Source organism: Phoxinus phoxinus, assembly GCF_949152265.1.
Source record: "Phoxinus phoxinus genome assembly, chromosome: 13".
Classification (NCBI taxonomy): domain Eukaryota; kingdom Metazoa; phylum Chordata; class Actinopteri; order Cypriniformes; family Leuciscidae; genus Phoxinus; species Phoxinus phoxinus.
The window spans coordinates 20,107,237-20,130,734 of record NC_136888.1 but is presented as its reverse complement, the minus strand read 5'-3'; the positions used below and the strand labels follow the sequence as shown (position 1 = coordinate 20,130,734).

At 38.9% G+C, this 23,498-nt stretch overlaps 2 protein-coding genes across 4 annotated transcripts; one reads left to right on the top strand and one right to left on the bottom strand.

Annotated features, from left to right (window-relative positions):
- The first annotated feature begins 78 nt into the window (after nucleotides 1-78).
- Nucleotides 79-1,554, top strand: dynlt1a (dynein light chain Tctex-type 1a). Of its 3 annotated transcripts, XM_079633823.1 has the most exons (6): nucleotides 79-265; nucleotides 543-601; nucleotides 731-772; nucleotides 916-1,039; nucleotides 1,123-1,200; nucleotides 1,319-1,525. In XM_079633823.1, exons 2-6 carry the CDS (start codon nucleotides 575-577, stop codon nucleotides 1,387-1,389), a joined length of 342 nt encoding a protein of 113 aa, XP_079489949.1. In that variant the 5' UTR covers nucleotides 79-265; nucleotides 543-574; the 3' UTR covers nucleotides 1,390-1,525. The 3 variants fall into 3 exon arrangements, with proteins under 3 accessions (XP_079489949.1, XP_079489950.1, XP_079489948.1); XM_079633824.1 differs by lacking the exon at nucleotides 731-772 and having other exon boundaries at nucleotides 1,319-1,554; XM_079633822.1 differs by having other exon boundaries at nucleotides 79-601; nucleotides 1,319-1,526.
- Nucleotides 1,555-1,625: 71 nt separating this feature from the next.
- Nucleotides 1,626-23,497, bottom strand: rlf (RLF zinc finger). Its single transcript, XM_079633817.1, has 9 exons — nucleotides 23,343-23,497; nucleotides 22,588-22,871; nucleotides 13,334-13,488; nucleotides 13,083-13,164; nucleotides 10,652-10,787; nucleotides 10,169-10,371; nucleotides 9,923-10,059; nucleotides 6,880-7,021; nucleotides 1,626-6,791 (listed from the first exon to the last, which is right to left on the bottom strand). Exons 1-9 carry the CDS (start codon nucleotides 23,443-23,445, stop codon nucleotides 1,809-1,811), a joined length of 6,225 nt encoding a protein of 2,074 aa, XP_079489943.1. The 5' UTR covers nucleotides 23,446-23,497; the 3' UTR covers nucleotides 1,626-1,808.
- Between the last annotated feature and the right edge of the window lies 1 nt (nucleotide 23,498).

Here is a 23,498-nt window from a genome sequence, read left to right as displayed (position 1 = left end):
ATATATATATATATATATATATATATATATATATATATATATATATATATATATATATATATAGTAACTTACCTGTACCAGAAAGAACAAACTTTTTTTAGTGTGTGACGACGAGCAACCTTGTCAATGAAGAAGAGCATGCAGGCCAGGCTTGCGTTGAAAGGATACGGGACAGTTGGAGAAAATAAATCAAGGCAGATATCACTTATGAGTTCCTTTTCACAATTGCATGAGTACAAGAACTGCTGAGAGAGAGAGAGATCAAGTGAGGAAGCTGATTTATATTAAATTAGTTAAACGACTCTTAATGTACCAACGCTAAATAAATGTACTTCCCACAGTACTTGTCCAACTACGTAAAAATTCATAAAATATTTTCCCCTGTATAATTTACCACACATACTCGAGAAGAGATACTCAAAATAGTAACACGTGATATATTTGACATTATTGTCGTTGCTTTGCGAGACAAAAACAAAACACTGAACAGAGTGCCTGGTCGTGATTACTATCCAGCGAGTGACCCTTTTCTGTCTCCATAGAAACTACAAAACGCTGTGGATAAAGTCGCACAATGGACGAAGATCAGTCTACTGAGGAGGTACTTGACAAAAAAACTAATAATAACTAGTATTATGTTGAAGTTATTATTCTTACTTCTATGTGTAGTATCTCTCGATAAATTAATACTTAAACTGCGACCTTAACCATGTATTACTTTCATTCACAGACTACATTTGTTGTGGACGAGATTACCACAGTTATCAAAGAAGTATTTACTACCCCAATGTGTAGACATGAAGTCAATCTTTAACCATCAATTCAATTACTTTGATTGCATAAGTAAATATTTTGAAATGTAAATGATCAATATTCATTGCAATCATCATGTACTATGGGGTCTTTTGATTACAGGCTGTTGAAAGCACCATTGGAAACCACTCTTACCAACACAACAAAATCAACCAGTGGATGTCAAATATTGTAGAGTCAAGTCTGAGCCAGCTAACTAAATTAGGAAAACCTTTTAAGTACATAGGTATGGTAACAGGCAATTTAAAGGACAATAATACTTAAACCTGTAAGCTTTTCCCAAATCCACTCTTCTTTTTGTTCAACCAGTGACGTGCATCATACTGCAAAAAAATGGGGCAGGTTTGCACACTGCCAGCTCGTGTTTCTGGGACAACACTACAGATGGTAAGACATTGTAAGAACGGGCAAGTATTTCAGATTTGATTTCTTACTTTAAATAATCCAATCATTATATATATATATAAAAAGAATAATATAATGACATTGACTTATTTTCCCACAGGGAGCTGCACAGTACGGTGGGAGAATAAAACCATATACTGCATAGTTAGTGTTTTTGGGCTTGCCATCTGAGGATGAATATCAACATGTAGGCCTGTCTCCTTTCAAAGATTTCTGAACCTTTTTGAAAGCCTCATGTCCCTGTTCAATGTGTATTGTGTAACTTGAATAAATCTATTTCCAATTCTAAATGTGTATGTCTTTTCATAGTATAAAACCAACCAAACTTAAAATGGATCCTGTGGAGTCATTTATAGTTATGGGTCTGATGTGTATACAACGTAAGTAATAGAATATGTATTTTCGAAATCTTTTGTTCTTTTTTATTTGACCTTATTTACAGATATAAACATTCACAACTTAACAATCAAGGTACCTAATTCTGGCAGCAAAGAACCAAAATTGTATCAATGATATAAAAAATACTATGAAAGTCTTTCAAATAAAAAAGGTGGACAAGAGTTTTAACTGCCTTTTTGCCCAGCAAAAGCTTATGCTTTAGTTTCAGAGGGTATGAGATCGAGAATGGAGGCAAAGGACTTTGGCCTCTCTAGAACCACCACAGGCTTCAAGAACTGAAGCTGTTTTATAGCTTGGTCACCACAGCCCGCTAAAGCCCTCTCCAAAATCAGACGGAGATTCTGGATAGAGGTACACTCTCCTTTAGAGATCAACTGCCTCAGAGGGGATGACCGAAACTTGCGGCTTCGAGAGATGGGGGCTCCTCTTTGAGTGTTTTCTTTGACCGAGCAGTTCCGTCTGAAACTATCTCTGCGTCGAGGTGGATCAGGCTTGAGACAAGGATTAGCAACTACTGCAGCCCACGGCTTTTCATATTTGACCTCCTCCTTCTCTTTAATGAAATTCAAGAATGACGACTCAAAGCCCATAGGTTTGTAAGTTGCAATGTCAAAAGCTCGTGGTGCTAGACTGTGCGCTACAGGATCCTTTGGGATTGGCGAAAGAGGGACTGGCGGTAGTGGTTCAGAGAGTTCATTCCTCCGTCTGAGGGGCTGCCGAGTTGGGATGGGAACTGATATGGAAACAGTAGAAGGTATGTTAATAGATTTACTGTCTTTATCAAAGGGTTCAAATGAACTTTCATCAACAGCAATTCTGAGGGTAGAGGGTGGTGAGAGGTCAAGCGGTGGAGGTCGAATAAGGGGAGGTGCTGTTAACTCAGAGTCTGACCTGTCTTTGTTGCTTGGAGTCTCCTCAGAAACAGGCTCTTCAGGGTGCCCGCTTGACTTTGGGGAGCCATAGAGCAAATCTTCAGCTGCAATAAGCAAACTTGTGTCAGGGTGTGGCTCCCCTGAAAACTCAATTACTTCATGTCCCTTTGATTGGTTTTTGATTGAATGGAGGCTCATTGGCAGTGACTGGCCACCTGGGGTCGCAGGCTCAGACTGATACTCCATCTTGAGGACGCCATTTGGAATCCTTGTTAAGTCAGGTATAGCAGACACAGCAGATTTCTTTTGTATAATCTCTTCTAACTTTTCTGCAGTGTAACATAATTTGTCCTTATTGTCACTTAACTCTTGGCGTGTAAGTTTGTGAACCGCAATATAATGTCGACTCAAACTACTCATTCTAGTTACAACAGAGTCACAGTTCTGTAACATGCAAGGGAAGGCCACAGACAGGCAGCGGTCTTGGCACATCTGCAAAGCCTCCTCATGTGTTCGGAAGACAATCTGGTCAAATCCTTTTGTTTGTTTGATTGTTGGTGTCTTAGGTACTTTGTCCAGCATATCCTCTGCATTTTCTTCAATGGACTCAAAGTTCTCCTCAGACGGAGCGATTTCCTGATCCTCCATGCAGCATCTCAAAGGTTGCTTGAGAGGCAGCTTTTGGGAATCTTTCGATGACTGGGCAGAAGGCGAGATGATCAACTTTGTTTGGCATCCACTATTTGACTCATCTTTTTTAGGTGTACTCTGGAGACGCACAACAAGGGAATCAGATGGATCGCAGTGCCTATAGAACACATGCTTTTTATAGCTTATTTTGAACTTGCTGTTCACAGAAGTAGCAGCTGGATTCAGTGGAGTCTGGTTCTGGTGAAACTGACTTGTGTGACGTAAGAGGCTGCTTTTGAGATGGTAGGACTCATTGCAGTTAGCATAGGTACACTTGAACCTTGGTATGGGCTCCTCTGATGAGGCCATCTGTCTTTTTGGTATGTTCTTAGATTTGCAGGACACTTTTGATGTAATTTTCTTTCTGTTAAAGTTGTGCTCTTTACGGTAGTGTTTAGTAAGACTAGACAAGTTGTTAAATTGCTTATCACATCCTTTGTGTTCACATGGGAAGCACAACTGGGAGCGGTTATAGTGATGCACTAACTGAAGGTGGCCAATAAGGGCATTCTGATTACCGAAGGCAGCATTGCAGTTTTTGTGCACGCAATGAAAGGGTTTATTGTATTTAGTGAGGATGTGGCTCAGATTCCCTTTTGCTACCAAGCGACGGCTTCCCCTAACATCAACTGCTTCGTGGTTTACATCAGCATCAGTTTCAGAAGGGACTTGCCTTTTCTCTTCAGCTTTAACTTGTCCATTTTTCCTATCTAGTTTTCTTTTCCACAACTGATAATCTTTTTTTTGGCATCTCTGTTGCCAAAGGTGTTTGTCCCGTATTTTGGTTTTAATGTCATCCATCTTCAAAGATTGTGACTTCTTCCTGTTCCTCATTTTAGATGACAACACGGGTGCTTTATCAACTAGTCTCCTTTTAAAAGTGCAGCTCATCTGTTCAACAACAGCTTTATTTATGTGATGCATCTGTATATAGTGGATCATCAATTCTTTTTTGTTTCTGTAGCTCTTGGAGCAGAGATGGCACTTGAAAGGCTTGAATATTTGAGGATGAAACACCTCCATCTCTTTCAACTCTTCCTCCAAGTAACCATGAATTTTAATGTAGTGGTGCATTAAAGCACGACTAGTAACACTTTGGTAGTGGCAATCCTCAGCTTCGCAGGTGTAAGGTTTGGTTGTGGCCTGCACAAGGAACTCGCTTTGTGGTTGATTGCTCCCCAAAACAGAATCTTCAGTGCTATCAGGTGTTTTGAGAGGCTCAAATGTTTGAAACATCTCCATCTGTTGCACTTTCTCCTCCGAGTATCCATGAATCTTAATGTAGTGCTGCATTAAAGCACATGTAGTAATGCTCTGGTAGTGGCAGCTTTTTGCTTCGCAGGTGTAAGGCTTGGTTGAGGGCTCGCTTTGCGGTTGCTCCTTCTCAGAGTCTTTAATGTGGTCATTCGTTTGTGGCAATTCTGACTTGCTTGACAGCCTCTTTGAATCACTACTCACTACATGAGATCTCACCTCTTTTTTGTTGTTTGCTGCTTTGGCAGGTGACCTTACATTCAAGGTAGGTGTGCAAGTGCTCTGTGAATTACGCATAGCATATCTAGTGCTGGGAGAATTAAGGCTTAGTTGACTCAATCCAAGCATGATTTTGGTTAATTCTGCACAGAGTTCCACATTTGAAAGGGTTGCATCACAATCTACAGACTCGGGAGCAGGCGAGATATCCTTTTTGTGATTGGATTCCTCTGTAGATGACCTTTTTAGAGTCTTATCCTGGTCACTTTGATGCAATTCATTGGCTTGAGTCTTTGAATGCTGTTCTTGTACTTTCTTCTTGCACAATGGATCCTCCTCGTTAAACTCACCTGGATGAGCAAGTTTTAAGTGCTTCTGGAGTTCTCTTGCAGTAGTGAAAGTCCTTTTACACTTTTTTAAGCCACATGTAAACTTTCTCCCATCAAAGCAGACAGCAACACACGTCAACGAGACCTTAGATTCACTGTTCGCCAAGAGCTGTGGAGAACTTGAACCAACCTTTTGGACACCATTCTCTACTTCTGCCTTTGACCCAGAACCCAAGTCACTTTCTACAACTGGGAGCAAGAGTTTTCTTCTAATTTTTCTCTGTGTCTCAAAGTCTTTCTCTGTGAAAGTGATGTCATGAGTGGCCAAGTGCTGTAGAAATTCCCTGCGAGAGTAGAAAAAGTTATTGCACCCTGCGCTGGTGCAAGTGTACGCTGCATCGCGGAAGTGCTGCGCCTCATGGTGGTAGAGCTGCCCAAGGTCACAATAAGAGAAACTGCAGCCTTTCAACTCACAGCCGTAGGACAAACGGAATCCATGACTATGCTTATGTGCTATAAGTTCATTGGTGGTGTCAAAACGGGCACCGCATCCTGTGACTACACATATGTATGGATGATCTCCATAATGGACCCACCGGTGCTGGCGATGGTGATAGGCTGTCATGAAGGTCTTCCGGCAGAAAGTGCACTTCTCCCGGCGGTCTTTCATCTCCAGATAATGTTTCAAATTGGGGTCTTCACTATCATGCTCATTTTTTAGGTGTACACCCAAGTACTTGAAAAGTTTAAAATTCCGTGAGCAGTTAGTGGCTGGACACTGGTAAACATCACGATCCTGTAACTTAAAGTATGCGTTGATGTAGTCAAATGTAATATAGTCATTGTCTACTTGCTGATCAGGCACACTGGCAGCTTGCTCTAATATATGTTCTAATACAACAGGGTCATGGGTGGATTGATAGTACATGGCAAGGGAAGGGTCTAAAGGAATTTGGCCAGGCTCTAGCTCATCCAAACTATCCTCCTTGAAACAATGTTGCAGGTCCACCTTCTTCACTTTTTTCTTTTTACAGTGACCCTTTGCAGGAATCTGAATGTGTTTTTTGGAGTGGGGCGCAAAATCCTTTTTACTTTTAAACTTTTGTAGACACACAGGGCATGTCCACACGTCATTTTCCATGTGTTTTCTGGCATGGTGACAGATTCGCGTTTCCACCACTTGTTTATGGCATATCTGGCAGATAAATTTATCCTTCTGATGCATGTCGGATCTCTTTGAGATGTCTTGTGAGTCTTTTTTCTTTGAGACTTTTTGTCCCTTTTCCATTTCCGTTTTTTCCACTGTCTGCTCTTGCTCAGTGTTGCTAAATACATTAACCTTACATTCATTTTCTCCCTCCTTCCCAACCTCTTCATTCAAAACTGCTCCAAGATTACACAGCTCCTCGGGTGCTGCTTCATCCTCTACTTCTTCCTCAGGATCCAGCCCCAGTAACTGAACGCAGTAGCGTTTCAATGTCTTCCAGTCCCAGAATTCAGGGTCAAATGGCCAATGTGCTTTCAGAGAAAGTAAAAGCTCGCAACGCAGAGAATTTGGAATAATGGCATTCTCTTCATCATATTTTTGATCAGGACGTGTGTAGAGCTCCTCAAGGACATCAAAGGCTTCCTGAGCAGGACTTAAGAGGAATTCTGTAAGCTGACAAGCCCTTATCACCTCCAGATCATCAGGGAGGAGACAAACAACAGCTTTGCAGACCATTGTTTTTGCATCTACGTCATCTTGCTTTGGAAGCCGAAGAGCCTTCACACACAGGTCAACTGACACTGCAAGGCCAAGCTGCATTGCCTGAAAAATACAATAGACAAATTCAGAAACAGCTTAGTGTACATTAAAGGGATAACCAAATAATGAGGGAGGAAACAGGTCTATTTACCTCTGTCTGAATTACACGAATGAGGAATAGGAGATGGTAGATAGTCCTGGCAATGGCTGCAAACTGGAGACACCGTTCAATAAATGATTCAAGGGACACATCAATTCTTCTCTGCAGTTTGCTCCAAAGAAGGGTTAACTCCCTGACAGACACCATAGAAAAAACTTCATTAGAGAAGACATCTGAGCAAAACAAATACACCCATTCATGGCTTTCACTCCATAATTTACCTGTGCACCCTAATGTTGCACGATATACCAGTACTGAAAAATTTATCGATATACCAGTACTGAAAATGTATCACTATACCCTGCAGTAAAAATGGTATGATTGCTAATTTTATTAGCACAGATACTTTAAGAATGACTGTTTTAATTAGAGCCGTATTCCTGTGTTGTGTTGAGCTCTATGCTTCCACACCCTACAGGCACACTGTGCATGCCAAACTTTTTGTTCTCTCATATGAGCTGCTTTAAGATATTGACACTTTGGAACAATAAAGAAACACGCATGAATGAAAAAAACAGGATATGCTTGATTTTCAAATTAATTAAGTGCAATAAACTGCAAAAAAATAACTCAAGTGGTTCTTGCGCTGTCTGACACATACTCAAAGTGCATGAAGTGTGCATGAAGTGCACCTTAAAGTCCGCGTGAACCGGAAGTTGCAAACGACTTCTCAAGTGTTGTGACGCATTTCCGAGTGAAACGGAATATTGAACAGAGGGTAGGGTTTTACTTCAGCGCTCCTCCTCTCCATCTCTCGCCCATAGCAGAGTAACGGTTTGAGGGGAGTGGTTAAGCGTTTAACCAACCCAAGCCATCAAGCCTATGTCATCAGAAAAAACCATTCGAGACCCGGAAGTAACTTTTCAGACTTTGATTAAAGATAACTTCGGCAAACATTTTCCATGTATTAACTTGCACGGATTAATTGTGTACCACAAGACTAGTAATATCCGCTAACAAAGTTAATAGGGTCAATTTTGATTTCATGCCAACTTTAAGTGGCAGAAAGCCGTCACAGCATGCTATTCCAAATTCGGTTTTCTTTCGTGCTTATTGTGCAAATACACACATAATAATGTCAAAATGCTGCCTTGGAGAGTATTCACGTGAACACAGTCGGTGTTGTCTGTGAACGTAAACAGTTAAAAGGAAATTGGATGTGTATCAGTATATTGGGAGAGTTGGGGTACTCGAACTCGGACAAGAGTCTGGACTCGAGTACAACTTTGCAAGGACTTGCACGGCCTGTTGCGTGAAGCTATTTGAACAAACTGAGTTTCAGAGTAGGTTTGGAGTTAACAAATCCATATAAATACAACCTGGTTTAAATCAGGTTCAACAGGCTCACAACACTCTGTATAAACGTTCTGTCAACTCAGATATAATCCAGAGTTTGCGATTAACTCTGAAAGCACGTGCACCTGAAAGTTTGTCGTGCAGCACACAGCCAATCATACAGAACATGGAGAGCATCACTTTGATTCACTTCTCACGAGAGAGCCGCGCAATTCAATTCTGTTGAAGATTAAGAAATCATTATGAAAGAAATATCATGAAATTAAATGCATTTGAAAGTTTGTGAAGGCAGTGGAAAGAAAAAAATCAGTCTATATCAATACATGCAAATCAAACAAATGGGCTTAATAATTTATATAGTTTCACAAAGAGCTCAAAAGAATACACATAAGATTAATTTGTTTTAAAGCTTTATATATTAAAGCATGTATTATATAATTATTTTAATTTAAAAGCAAAGTTTAATATTGTCAATTAATATAATTATATGAATATATTGTATGAATATACATAATTGACCTTTCGCAAAGACCCGCCCCCCTTAGTTACTGTCGCTATGTCCGACAAGCTACGCCGCTCTCACTCTACACCATGTTCTCACGCAGTGAAAAATACATCACGGAGCAGAGAAGACACTGACAACACGCTGATAGACAGGACAGATAATATTAATGTAATAAATAATTAGCAGCAAAAGATGAGCAATTTTATCACAATAAACTGCTTTAATTTGGAGTGAGAGATACAGGGGGGAGTGATACTAATTGGTAGAGTTTTGGTCCACAATCTCTAACCCAGAATCTCTAACTTCGCAGCAGGTTAGCCGTGTAGCATAAGTTACCATAGCAACGAAACAAGCTAAATCCAATCCACCTTCTTGAGCCCAAAAAAACTGAGTTTGCTCAAACTAATCTTGAACTTACCTGGGTAGAAACTAAAACCGGCTTTGTGCAACAGGCCATTGGAGTGCATTTTTACTCTGACTTGACTTGGACTTGAGCGTTTGGGACTCAAAAAATGTAGTCTGACTCAGACTCGATTGGTTAAAGACTCATACTTGACTAAGGCGGACTCGAACCCAATACTATATATTGGATCGTGCATTAGGTCTTAAAGCACCTAATCAAACAACAAACTCTATTTTTAACTCTCCCTCTCTGTGCGTGCGCTTCGGTGCGTGCAGCTGTGGTCACAGATAACATGCGAGTTCCGATTTTCACCTCTTCTGCATTTAAAATTGTTTGAATGTGTAAATTGGCAAGACAAATCTCATCCAAATCATAAACTTTCACTCTATGATGGTTAAATTTAGCAGGTACTCCGGGAAACGCATGCGTGCCGAACCGTAGGGCAGCTGGTCGTACGGATCACGGATCAACTGCGATCCGTTGCACCCCTAATGTTATAGGCATTACATCACCCCAAATTACAATCTGACCCTGACAAAAAAGGCCCAGTGCTTTTTGCAATTGGGTCGGGTCATGTTCACACCTTAAACGAAACATACCAGAGTTCGTTTGTAAACGGACCGAGACCACCTCTTCAGCTGGGTCTCGGTACGGTTATTTGGTCCGCACCCGAGTGCGATTGCTGTATTCACACCTGCCCAAAAGATCCGCACCAAGGGGAGAACCTAACTTGAGTTCGATTCAATCAAACAAGTCAGGTGTGAATACACCCTTAGTTAAATATACATACAAAGACAGTTCAGTGCGTTTTGGTAATAAAAGGTCCTCACCAGGAACAGTACAAGCTGTCTTGCTGTAGCTGCTGTGTAAAATATGTGGTGCACAGGATGAAGGCTGTGCTCTCATCCCCCTCAGAATCCATGTTGCAAATAATGTCCAGGACATCTTTTGCATCTATTCTAGAAATCTTATAGACAAAGGGAGAGATGGTAATATAATTTAGTTTATTAATAAACACATCATGATGAAGTTCAACCATATCAGACACAATCATTAAGTAAAACTGTATACTTTACCTCTAAAATAGCTTCCTCACCAGGCAGCATCTGGCACAGTTGGGTGACAAAGGTTTGGCGAAAAGTAGACTGACTAGGCAGGAGGCTACAGTTAGCACAGGCTTTGTTGAGGATCAGTGCTTTCTCTACCTCCCCTACTTTCTCCAAGTGTTTGATCCGCATTTCCATAAAACCTTCTCCCTCCAAAGCAAGATAGGCATTCACTGTTCCAGAGGAAGGCAATGGTAAGTAAACAGCTGACTGTGTTTTAATGCATATATATATTAACATTGTGGTAAGGTCTGACTTTAGACATCACATACATTATTAAAAATCCCTTAAACTGGTTAAACTTCAGATGTGTAATAAAATGTCAGCCTGTCCACATTGCTGAATAAACCAAAAACAAAACGTTCAATCAAAGAAAAAGAAATGACATGTTGAGATAGTCAACCCTTATTGTGGGCATAATGAACAAAATTGCAATAATATAGTGTTACTCACCCTCATCTGGGTCTGTGGGCTGACCAGTAAGAAGAGAGACCATGACAGGATTATTCCAAGCCCCACCTTCACCTGTGATGTTCAGAAGGGCATGCAAATCTGTACTGCCATACTGCAGCATGGCCTCATGGGCCGCCTGTAAAGAGTACAACCACACATTGAAAAACATATAAAGTTTATAGCATCTGCCTGCAAATAGTGTCCAGAAAACTGACACTGAATGTTAGATAAAATGCCACTGTATTTTTTCTGTATTGTCCAGGGTGACTGTACTTGCTATACAGCAGGGTTGCCCAATCCTGCTCCTGGCGATCGACTGTCCTGCACAGTTCATCTCCAACCCTAATCAAACACACCTGCCTTTAATTTTCAAGTGATCCTGACGTGCTCTGAAGACCTTAATTGGTTGCTTCAAGGCAAGTGCACACTACAGGATTTTAAAACGTTGGGCTGAACTGTGCAGTTCACACTACATGACTTGCTCTCTGTGAAATCAGGAGTATTCAAGTTGTTGAGCTGTTCACACCACACGACACAACGTGATTAATCCGCAACAGGAGGTAACGCACTACACGAGGTGACAACAACTCTGTCAGCCAACGATTCTATCTTGTCTACAAACCACGTTTTATCACGAAGAAATCACGCGATCAAACGAACCGGAAATGACGCAATACAGCACGCGCGCCACTACCCAGCGAAGAAGAACACAAGTGCACAACACGCGAGTCTTTGTGTGAATATGGACATCAGACAGAAATTAGTGCTGCAAACTGTTTGCGCGATGATTTGCTCTGAAAAAAAAAAAAAAAAATCCCATATACAGTATATAAACGGTATTTTCCCAGTGACCTCAACCCATGCCTTGCTCTGATTGGCTGTAGCTCATGACATCACATGTGGTTGAGTCGTGCGACAGCTCCAGATATCTAGCATGCTAGTTATTTTTCTGGGCTCGGCGACGCGTCCGCGAGGCGTCTGCGAGCGTCTTTGATGCGTTGTTGGCTCTTTCATACTAACAGATTGGCGAGCGTTCATCGGCCGCTAATCCCCCGCGATTTGCACGCGATAACAACCCGACCTGTCGGCGAGCTCAACGATTTGCAAATCGGGCTTAAATCGGGCTTAAAATCCTGTAGTGTGAACTAGGCATCAGGTGTGTTTGATTAGGGTTGGAGATGAACTGTGCAGGACAGTCGATTGCCAGGAGCAGGATTGGGCACCCCTGCTATACAGATTCCCACTGGAAAATGTATGTCCCGATTTCTGTTCAGTACAAGCCTGCCTTAGCTCATTGAACACCAGTACAGACTGTCTGTGACAGGAGTCTTTAAGAGGGAGCTGGTAGCATTTGGCGGAACATTATTAAAGTCAAACCATAAGGCTTATGTCAGGCCCCTTCAATATTAAATTATAAATACATTAAAATAAATGCAAATGCATTGAAATATATACGTTTTTTTTTTTAAGTGTACAAGTACAGTGAGATTTTGTACATCAAAATTATTATTTTAGTGGCTTTACGTTGTATGCATGCATGTAAATACATAAATATGCTACTAAAGGGGTGTAACTGTACACGAACATGACGGTTCGGAGCAACAGGGGGAGAAAACTAAACATAAAATGGCATCTTTTTTTAACAAATGTGTATGTTTTTAAACAAATTCTATTAGAATTAATTTTCTTAAGGATAAAAAAAATCTATCTTAGCTAACGGTAATGCTGTAAACTATTGGGAGCCCTTAATTACACATTACTATAATAATAAAGGTTACAATTAACAACAGAGCCCAAATTATTAAATGTAGTTGCTATTTATTTTTACATGTACAGTAATAATCAAAACTTAAAAAAAAAAAAAGTTACTGTAAATTACACATAAGGCGAGTTTTGCATTACCTTCTAAAACGAATTTTCTACTCAAATTAATTAAAAATAATAATTTACACAGTGTTTGTCATAACTTGTTTTCATGACAAATTTATTCAAACATATTAAATAATCAAGACATTACTAACAGTTAATTTTCTCTAGCGAACTAACCTGCTGTCGAGACTAAATGCCTGAGGTAAATGTAATGCTACGTGATATATTATTCTGTTTTATCTCTGGAAGATGTTTTATTGATATCTTTCCGCAGTTGTAACACTGGTTGAGAGATGTAAACTTTTGGCATTTAGATCGCCTGTGACTGAATGTATTCGTCTTACGACTGCATGCACCGACCGAACCGTGACGTCCATACCGTACTGTTCGGGACGTATACATGCAGTTACACCCCTTCTACATATAGGTCAGCCTTTTAAAAAAACTTTAATTCTTTAAGGATCCATACAATTTTAATTTTGCCACTTCTATTCAGTCAGAATTAAAATCTTGTATTATAATCAGTATTATCTTGGACAACAAATTAATTATTATATCTTACCTGAACTGAACCATGGAACTGCAGCCAGGCTTCCAAAGGTATTTCATTTTGAGGCACAGACAACAACAATTCAAGGCAACTCCTGCAGGTGATCACAACATTTGGACATAATTCTGTCAACATAGTTTTAAAATGTATACTGTTTTTTTTATGAACAAGTGAGCCAGCACAGAAGACAACTGGACAGAATTTAAATTGTGTTTCTAAATGTTTGTAAAAAGACAAAATATTATCCTAAAAATAGCACTCACAATGCAAGTCTTTTGAGCACAAGGGCAACATTGGGGGAGTCGCCTGTGAGATGTGGCCTGGCAGCAGCAAAACAGTTGATTGACAGACAGTAAACTTCCAATAGAGGCAATCCGTGTTCCACTGAATTCCTGCTCCCAGCGTAATGCATTAGAGCCTAGAACAACCAAATAAACAAGATCATAAAAATATCAAGCCATTTTAACACCACACTCAAGTCAAGTTCAATTTACTCCTCTTCAGAGGTCCAACAGATATTAAAACACACAAACAATAAAAGTCTGATAAAGTGTAATCTATCTTTACATCTAGATTTCTAAGCACTATGTACAATAACGTTCAAATGTTTGGGAACAGTACGGGTGTTTTCTTCAAAGAAATTAATACTCTCATTCAGCAAGGACGCATTAAATTGATAGTTATGACAGTTAAGACATTTATAATGTTACAAAAGATTTATATTTTTTATCTTTGAACTTTGTTTCTATTCATCAAAGAACCTGGAAAATGCCGTTTCCACAAAAATATCAAGCAGCACAACTGTTTTCAACATTGATAATAATAAAAATAAATATATATATTTTTTTAAACCTTTTCACTCATGGTTATTCCAAAAACACATCTGGGAGTAAGATCAGTCAACTCAGTATGTTCACGTGAATACACAAAGACATTCTTAACAGAGCGTCAAATCCACAAGTCAGCATGGATTTACATTTAGTCAAAATCCCCAACTGGGTGGTTGGGCAATTTTTTTTGTTTTTAATTATTACTGAGTAATTATGATGCTACATGTATAAATTAAAAATAAAAGACTGATTGAACTAAACTTTTTTTTTTTTAAGCCATTTTGCTTCCACATTAGACTCATCATATGTAGTTGTACTATAGAACTACATTATACAATAAAACATCCCATTGCAAAAAACAAACAAAAAAAAACCTCTTGAATGCTGATCGTGTGAGATGAGAATAAAACAAATTAGAGAAATATTAAACACTGGTTTATGTAAAAAAAGAAGAAAAAAGAAAAGTGATTTATAATTAAAAACATAACTATATTGTTTGAAATCTGCCCCGCCCAGTGAAGCCGCATCAATAGAGCATGCATGTGCTGAATAGCAGTTCTGAAGTAAACTAACCTTGGAACATATCCTGTTCCGGAGTAGGTTATGTTCAGAGAAGTTGCTACGTCTACTTCATACCCTGAAAGTTAGCTCAGTTTTTGAAACCAAAAGTTGAGGTTGCCTGCATGCTTGTCCATAAACCCATGTCTGGTGCATAACCTGCTTTGTGGATGGTACTAGTGTATATACTCCTTGTTCTTTCATATTCATAGAATCTCCACCATGTGTCATCATGATAAATAAATGCAGCCTTGGTGAGCATAAGACTTATGCTCACCAAACAGACTTAAAGGGATAGGTTACCCAAAAATGAAAATTAGCCCATGATTTACTCATCCTGAATTTTTGGGTGAACTATCCGTTCAAAAATAATCTTATCAACCACAAACTTTTGAATTGTAGTATATTATGCTAAAAAAACAAGACAAAGGTGGATGAGGCCTGACTTCTGCAGAGTGCTGACAAGGCTCTTTTGAAAGCCTGGCTCTGACATGTTAGCATACTGTCTTTACCACAAACCTACGGGTCCACACAAGGGAGGATGCGAGGAGAAACCCCAGATACAACACTTCCACAGCACTCCATCTGTGCTGGGATGCTCTGATTGGACCATAGGGATGGAAGCAGATGTAACTAGAGCACAGAGCAACTCCAGATAACCTCCTCGTTCCTGATGTACACTCTCCTTTCACAAACATCAAGCCTCAAGGATGTTAAATCCCAGCTGATATCTTATTATAGAGAACAAGAGAGGAAATGCCATATTTAACCTCTAGAACTAAGATTAGCAGAGTTTCCCTCTGGGTAACTGGGTATTGCCCTGTTAACAAGCGACACCCCAGAGCAGCTGGGATGCTTTCTTCTATCACTTGAGTGAAGAAAATAATTGTAGTGGTTAGATCATTGTTCTGCTAATGTCAAAACAGCCTAAATAGTAAAAAGAGCTTGTCCACTTTAAGCCTGGAACACACCAAGCCGAGCCGAACTAGCGCTGATGAAAGCCGACTGTGTGTTGTCGCCTCGCGTCGGGACAAAAAGCTGCACACTTGAACACATCAAGAGAACTGCTGCCGACTGTCAGCTAGAATGCGCGTTCTGCGCCTGGGTAGATGACAAATAAGGGTGAAACAGCATTTTTTCAAAAAAAGTTTTAAATTGCTTGAGAATTGTATGCATTTGTAAAGTTCAAATACTGTTGTTTTTGAAACTGTTAGAGGTTAGCAGATTTTTTTTCTCATTATGTAATTTATTAAGCTTTTTTCACAGCGCCAGGCAAATTATGTCCTGCGGTGTGACATGACATTACTATAAAATTCAAATATTTAAATATTATTAATTTCAAATACAAATCAGGTATGTTTTAAGTTTAACAAGTGTTCTTAAAGAATGATCATTAAAATTCTGCATATATTTTTTTTTCACAGCTGTTTTTCAATTATATTCTTTGCTTGTGCCATCTTTTACCACTCACTCCAGTGGAAATATTGTGTAAAATGAGAAAAAATATTTGAAAATGTTAATTATTTTTTGATATAGTTATGTTATGCAATGTTTTCAAATGCATATAATTATTTAAGCTAGTTAACATAGTAAAAGTTGTTTAATTGTGTTTGAAGTGATGTCACACCACAGGACATCCCGTCACACCACAGGACGAAATGAGACACTGTATGAACATTTATTGTGAAATTTATTGAATACTTTTGTAACAAACAAATTCATTTGCACCTCTATTTGAACATTAATGAAAATGCAACATATCAGTACAATCTTATTACTTAGTGTATGAATTTGAACTAAAAACATAGTGAACAAGACATATTGAATAATTAACATTTTGGAGGCGTCAAATCAGACCCAGTCATAAAGACCATTCATTTCTATTTTTAACTTAAAAGACTAAACAAATATCTTGTTTCTCAGGAGAAAGTCATTACAATCATGCTGAAATAATTAAAAGCATGTTAAAATCATCAATTCATCTCTTTGAACAAAGATTCCAGTGAACAAGAGACATTTGACATTCTGTAGTGTCACTAACAAAAGATAAGACCATAAACATGACAACCTATTCAAGCCAACATTTTAAACAAAAAAAGATGTATTAAAAATTATTTCATTGGAGAAATGGCAAACTTATACGTTGAACATGAGCCAGTCCATGTTCGTTAACTTCGCAACTCGACCATGGGGCTCAGGCTCTGAAATCTTACCAATTATGTCACTCCGCGAGTAGTAAATGGTATCTTCTTTGTCAGGCCACTGGAATGCATTCTTGTTTCCATGTTGAACCATACAGTTCACCTGTATTTCCTCTCCCTGAACATTCAACACTTGGCCCACATATTGCTTCTCATCATATTTTACTATGATGAACTTTCCCACTTCAAACACTTGGTCACTTTCAACATCTTCATCCAAGAAGGACGGGGTAGGGATAGGGGTATTCTCTTGAGCTGGACTGTCACCAGCCATTGTGACTTTTGTAACCTTGAAGCAGCCACACACTTTTGGGTAGCTGCAGAAGCAACTTACTGCCCTATGAAACACCTCCCCTGGTGTTGTAGAGAAAATCTGGTGTGTACCTAGTATGCCTTTCACAGCAGGGAGCACAGGAGGGAGCAGTTTGTCAAATTCTTCTATGTCCTTTTCCTCTATCCATTTCATTTGGATTTTCATCTCCTCTTTGCTGGACAAGAAGTCAAAGAGGGCCTCTGCAGTTTGCAGATCAGCTCCCCTTTGGACAGCCTGATCTGCCATCCGCTTCACACAAGCTCCAACCCCATCAGGAGCTCCTTTTCCGTGGCCCCTCTTATGTTTTTGGGAGGCTTCTTATATTTCGTGCTTTAATTTCTCCTTTAGCTTTCTTTTCTTGATATCTGTTGATGGAACAGAGACAGCTGTTACATGTTTTCTATACAAGTGTACGTCTTAGAGAATGTTTCACCAACTCAATTTCCCTATTATAAACTTATTTACTTTCTCCTTCTCTCCCTAAGGATCTCCTCATGCCTGGCTTCATCCTGTGCTAACCTTTCCCGGTACCTCCTTGTCCTTTCTTTGCTCATGCCTAAAAACGGTCAAAAATCACTTTAAAAACAATGATCAGTGACTGTTAACATACACATGCAACAAACAAATGAAGACAGATATATATTTATGTTTAATATATGTATAATATAGGTATATTATGTATAATGAAGACGGATATATATTTATGTTTAATATATGTATAATATAGGTATATTATATATAATATTGACAATATTTGTTTAATATATATATAGAGACAGAGATATATTTATATTTATGTTTAATATTGCAAACATAACAGACGAGAATCTAGCTAGACATCTGACTTAATTATGTCACACTACAGGACGGGCTGTCACACCACAGGACTCTTTCACCTTGGCAGCCATTTTGAATCATTGCTATACAAGACTGAGCTTGGACATTACAGTTACTGAATAAGTTCATTCTTTTAAACCTGAATATGATTATTTTTTTTAAATATTTTTCTTTTTTCTCGAACTAGATCAGTCACACCACAGGACTATCAAAAATCAACACGTTCATGGTCTGACAGAAATGATGAAATTTATCAAATTAATAAGAGATTAACACTCACCTTTTAACCTCTTTAGCACATCCAAACATCTGGGGGATTTCCTGGTAGGGGGGTTGACTAAAAGACCCCTAGGGCTGTCCATGTAACTGCCAGTACAAAAATCTAATATCCTACGTCACACCGCAGGACAGCATTTGTGTTTCAAAACTAAATGTACTGTAAATATTATTTTTGTACTTTTTAGCATTTTGAAAACTTAAGTTAATTAAGCAAATACATACAAAATAATGCCAAGACATTTATTAGCTGCTCCAAACATATCTGCTTTATTTTACTAATATTTACATTTGATGAGTCATCAATGTTACAGTCACACCGCAGGACATTTTGCTATTCATCTTGAAATATGAACAACACCAAATACATTTTACGTCCCAAAATCATAATGTTGAAATAAAATGATGTTCTATGCCCCACTGACATGTGTTGTTTTAGTTGAGAAATGCAGTTCAGTAAACATTTACACTTAATTACAGAAAAAACATGCGTCACGTCATCTGCCCGCCTGCGTGTAAAATGAAAACTGTCCATTTCTGCAGATATATTTGTCTATATTCGTCATTCAAAAATAGAAACCGATGCTGCAGGCTGTAGTAGATACACAAACCGTAAACAAAGCAGTGCGTGCTTACCGTTTTAAATATCAATCCTGCTAAACACTTTCTTTATTCCACTCCACTCATGTTAATATTGAAATATTCGCCAAGGAACACTCCGGTAAGATAACGTAACATAAGAACAGCCTATCTTTACCGTTTTGAGTTGCTCGCTGTTTTGCTATTATTCATGTGAACTGACTCATTCACTAAGCTGAACAGCCAATCAAAGTTCCCTCTTTCACCCGACGCTGATTCAACATGTCGAATCGTCCGAAAAAAAGCCGACGAGGACGAATTTCAGCCGACGGTGCGGAACACACTGAGCGGCTGACGCACAAAAAATGCCCAACGGCCGATCGTCGGCTTGGTGTGTTCCAGGCTTTAGACCACTTCCAGAGGTAACTCGACCGGATTGCTTTAGTGTAGACGCTCATGTGATTGAATGTGTTCGAACAGCCCCAAAAGACAGCCAACTCAGCCTTCTGATTTAATGAGTAAACATTATGGGAAGCATGCTAGCCAGACGGGATTTAAAGTTTGTTGGCATTGAGACCAAAGTTTGGTTTGAAGATGAAAACGTACCAAGCACAATGTTCTCTCACCATTCCTGATTTCTATCACACACTCTCAGCGTTCGGCGTAGTCTTGCAGCTGCATATGATTTGCCGTCTAATCCGGGCGTGTATGTAAATTGCGTGTATGTAAATTGCGTGAGCTTATTTGGTCCATTAGATCGAAAGACATCACCCATAGACACGGCTCTTTGAAGAAATCAGGACAGAACTGGTTGTATTACACTCTTCTGTGAATAGAATATCGAACTGGAGATCACTAAACTGCAAGCTTACCAGTGTTTTCAGAAAGCCAGTGATTTTATCCACAAGAGATCGTGTGCATTATGCTTGCCAGGTTGAGAATAAGTAAAACAGCTATTTAGCAGATATTTCCGTATTGAACAAGTTTGAAGCTCTGATTGAGTGATTAGTTATGTTCCTCTGAAGGCCAGATTAAACCTTGTGCTAGCCTATATGTACTATATTATATACATTAGGCTAATTTAAGCACATATCCACTTTGTTTTAAACGCTGTTCTTGAAATTCTTCAAATTAAGCGAGGTACACTGCTGAGCACAGGCTGCGGAATCACTAGAGAAGCAACTGTATCAATACTCATATCGACAAGTTGTATGCCCTAACAGACAGGTAGTATGTGTGGCAAGTGACATCTGTCAGGAGTCAGGACCGAGTCCTGCTGGATTGGTTGCCACAGCAACAGTGAAGCTGAGGAAAAGAGGCAGAGCTGAGATTCAAATGTAGTCTCCTAAATGGGGCCTCTGGGTTCCCAATGGGATACTTTTAATGTGCTAGTTATGACCAAATTACAAGTTCATCACCAACACTGAAAAATTAGCATTATGGTGTTATAGACACACACACACACTAAAGTATTTGCATGATTGACATGTGATGTCACAAATAACAGTTTTTAATCTTTTAACCATGAAAAAAAAGCAATGTATGTGTAATCATTTCAACGTAGCCGTGCCGCAAAATATTTGTATTAAGGTAAACTTTTTTCCAAACTAAAAAGAGGCCCCTGAAACCCAAAACTTTGCATTACTGAACAAGCTTAAATTGGTTTCTAGAATTTATATGTGGGGGTCATTAATCTGTCAGACCTATTTTTTGTTCATTCCAGGAGTCTGAATGCAGTTTGCATTGAGTATTGAAATATGAATGTTCCAAACTTTCAAAAAAATGTTTTAAACATAACAAAACTTGGTTGGTGTTGCGATTATGGCTTGTTAATAGCATGTATTGCAATACAATGCACTCGGAGTTCTCTTATGTGTTCACATTTGCATAATCCTGATTCATTTCAGCCGTTATAGTACAACATTAATGATGACACAAGGTGCAGCTTTTTCAATGAAATATAGAACAAGGAGCATAATACACTACCATTTACCTTTTAGGCTCACCAGGGCTATATGTGACAATACAGAACAAAGTAATAGTATGATATATAAAAAATGTAAAAAAAAAAAAAATTCTATTTTAAAATATATTAAATCTATTTTTTTTCCAATGCAGCCATATCTTCAGTGTCACAATCCTTCAGAAATCATTCTAATATGCTGATTTGGTCCTCAAGAAACTCATCACATTAAAATTGTGGAAAACAATACATTCTCAAGATTTTTTTGATGAATAAAAAGTTTAAAAAAAAGTTTGAAATAGAAATCTTTTCTAACAATGTGAAAGCTTTTACTGTAACTTTTGATTTAATTAATTTGACTGAATTGATAAATGAATTGTGATCAATCTCTTTTGTAGAACTAACAAGAATTAAAGGTGCAGTAAGCGATTTCTGTGAAAAGCTATACATTTAAATCAACACCCCAAAAACACTTTTGTGAATATTGTGTAAATAGGAGAAAAAAACTAAGTGGATAGGACAGAACACCACAACTCTGTAGCCAATCAGCAAAAGCGGTCGTATACATTCATGATGGGGGAGGAGAAAGAGTGAGCAAGCGGGACATTTGTAGAAAGACTGTAAATAGAGATGGCAGAGATATTACCAAAGAGGAAAAGGTCAAAGGAATATAATTGGGAAAAGAAGGGGTACGAACAGGCAAGAGCTAAGGCCCTGCATTAATACTGAAAAAAAAAAAAAAAAACTTTCCAGAGCTGGGGAATACCGGTAGAGAGGCCTGAAAACGGACGCCGAGGTTGCTTTGTTTTTGCTCGATACGCGAGTAACATTGGTTTTGCTATGTTTTACAGAACCAAGATTTGCTGTTGTAATTGCTGAATTACAGTCTGATGCGCCAGTCATGTTGCATAGCATTTTCTGTTATTTTGGAGGCAAAGGAATGAAGGCAAGGTTGTGTTTGATTGGGTTTTGATTTCAAATATCAACAGTGTTTCTCAGAAATCACCTTCAATATTACATGACTGAAATTTGCCTCAAAATATACATAGTATTTTCGAATCAAAATAGTTGAATTAAATGTCTATTTCAAGCCATGACATTTTTTTTTAATAAAAAGATAAAAAAAAAATGCTTTCACTAAACACAAATGCATGTATACACACTGTTCCCTGATTGTAAACTTTGACAGGTAGGCCTAGTACTGGAGTGCAATAATTGTACTCTTATATAAAAAACAGTATCAATTATCATCAATATTATTACAAAATTATTCGAGAGGGCTTGTTCCAAAAAACAGTGTGAACGAAAACTGAACTAAGACCCAATCATAAAAACAGATCTCAGTGTGAATGCAAAGAGAACTGGGTCTCTTAAAAGGGATCTGCGTTTGGACTCGAGGAACTCAAACACTCCCACTGTTGATTAGAAGTGACACGTGACAGGGGGCATCAAAGTTAGTAGAGAGAGACGAGAACATGCACAAGATCAACACAACCGAGCCCCACCCCACTAACGTGCTGTACCCCAGTACAAGATACCCTACCTGTTCAAACAAAACATGGAAATGCCGTTTCAGCAGGCCCACATCTCTAATACATGATTTTACAGACCACAGATCCGCAATCGTAAACACAAACTTATATCCGCATATACGGGGGGCAAGGGGAAGCGTGCAACACACTATGCACGGTATTAGCCAAATAACACAACCAAATACAGCCTATTTGAAAATGAAACTTAAAAGCTTGCATCGTCTCTTATTTTGCTGGTCATTGGGCGTGCATGCCAACACAATTCGCTTGTAATTAGGCTCACTAAGCGGCCCACGCGTTAATATCACATCCACGCATGGTCGGTTGCAGCCACAACTCGCATCTGGTTAGCTAACGCGAGCCGCCACAGCTCTGAAATGTTGCATATAAACAATTCGCATGCATGCCGCGTTTTCGGCAGCGCGTACCTGGCAGAAGTTGTTGCAATACTCCGTGGACGATTCTTCTGAAACGTCTTGCTGTCGAAGTTCGGCTTCGAGTTGCTGAAGGGTGGCTTGCAGACCCTCCATTGCGAAAAATGTGTCCTCGTCGAGCAGCAGGCTGTGTCGGCCGCTCCAGTCGAGCTCCGCTTCTGCGTTCTCATCCGCCATGTTCACTGGCAGCCACGGCGCGTACGCACACATGCGGTCATGTGACGGCGAATGGCCTCCTGCTCCAGGTGGGACGGAGAACGGAAGACGAAGAGTACAACCTACAACACATTGACTGCCCTTCCATAAATATTTATTTTTAACAAATACATGTGGATTTATACAGATACATTTATATGTTTTTATATTTACTTGAAATGGCATGGAATGGACCAGATTCCTCGAGCATATTTTACCCAGAATTCAGTATGGACTAGTCACTAGATGATGGTTAATTGTTAATTATAATCATCTTATATCCCCTTATATTAAATAAACATATTTGTTTAATCATTTTCTTACACTGACGCGAGTAACATGGTTTACAGTTTTATTTTTTACTGAGCAGCATTTTTTGACAGACAAAAATACTTTTTTAACGGGGGTTACAAACATGCATTTTAAACTACCTGGTAAGTTAATTTCTAATAAATATATTAGAAATATTAATATATTATATATATAAATAAAACATCGAATATGTTCTACAAAAACATGGAATTTACTTCTTGGTTATGGACACAAAAACGCACCGTAATCGTGGAAATGTTTTGAGTCCAGGCAGCTTTGATTTACGGCTATGTTTCTGTATTCTATTATAATATGTTTTATTTTATTCCATCTATCTGTATTCATTGTTGTCTCGTCTCTCGTGTCGTGTCTCTGCTCCGTGCCGACAGGGGGTGGTA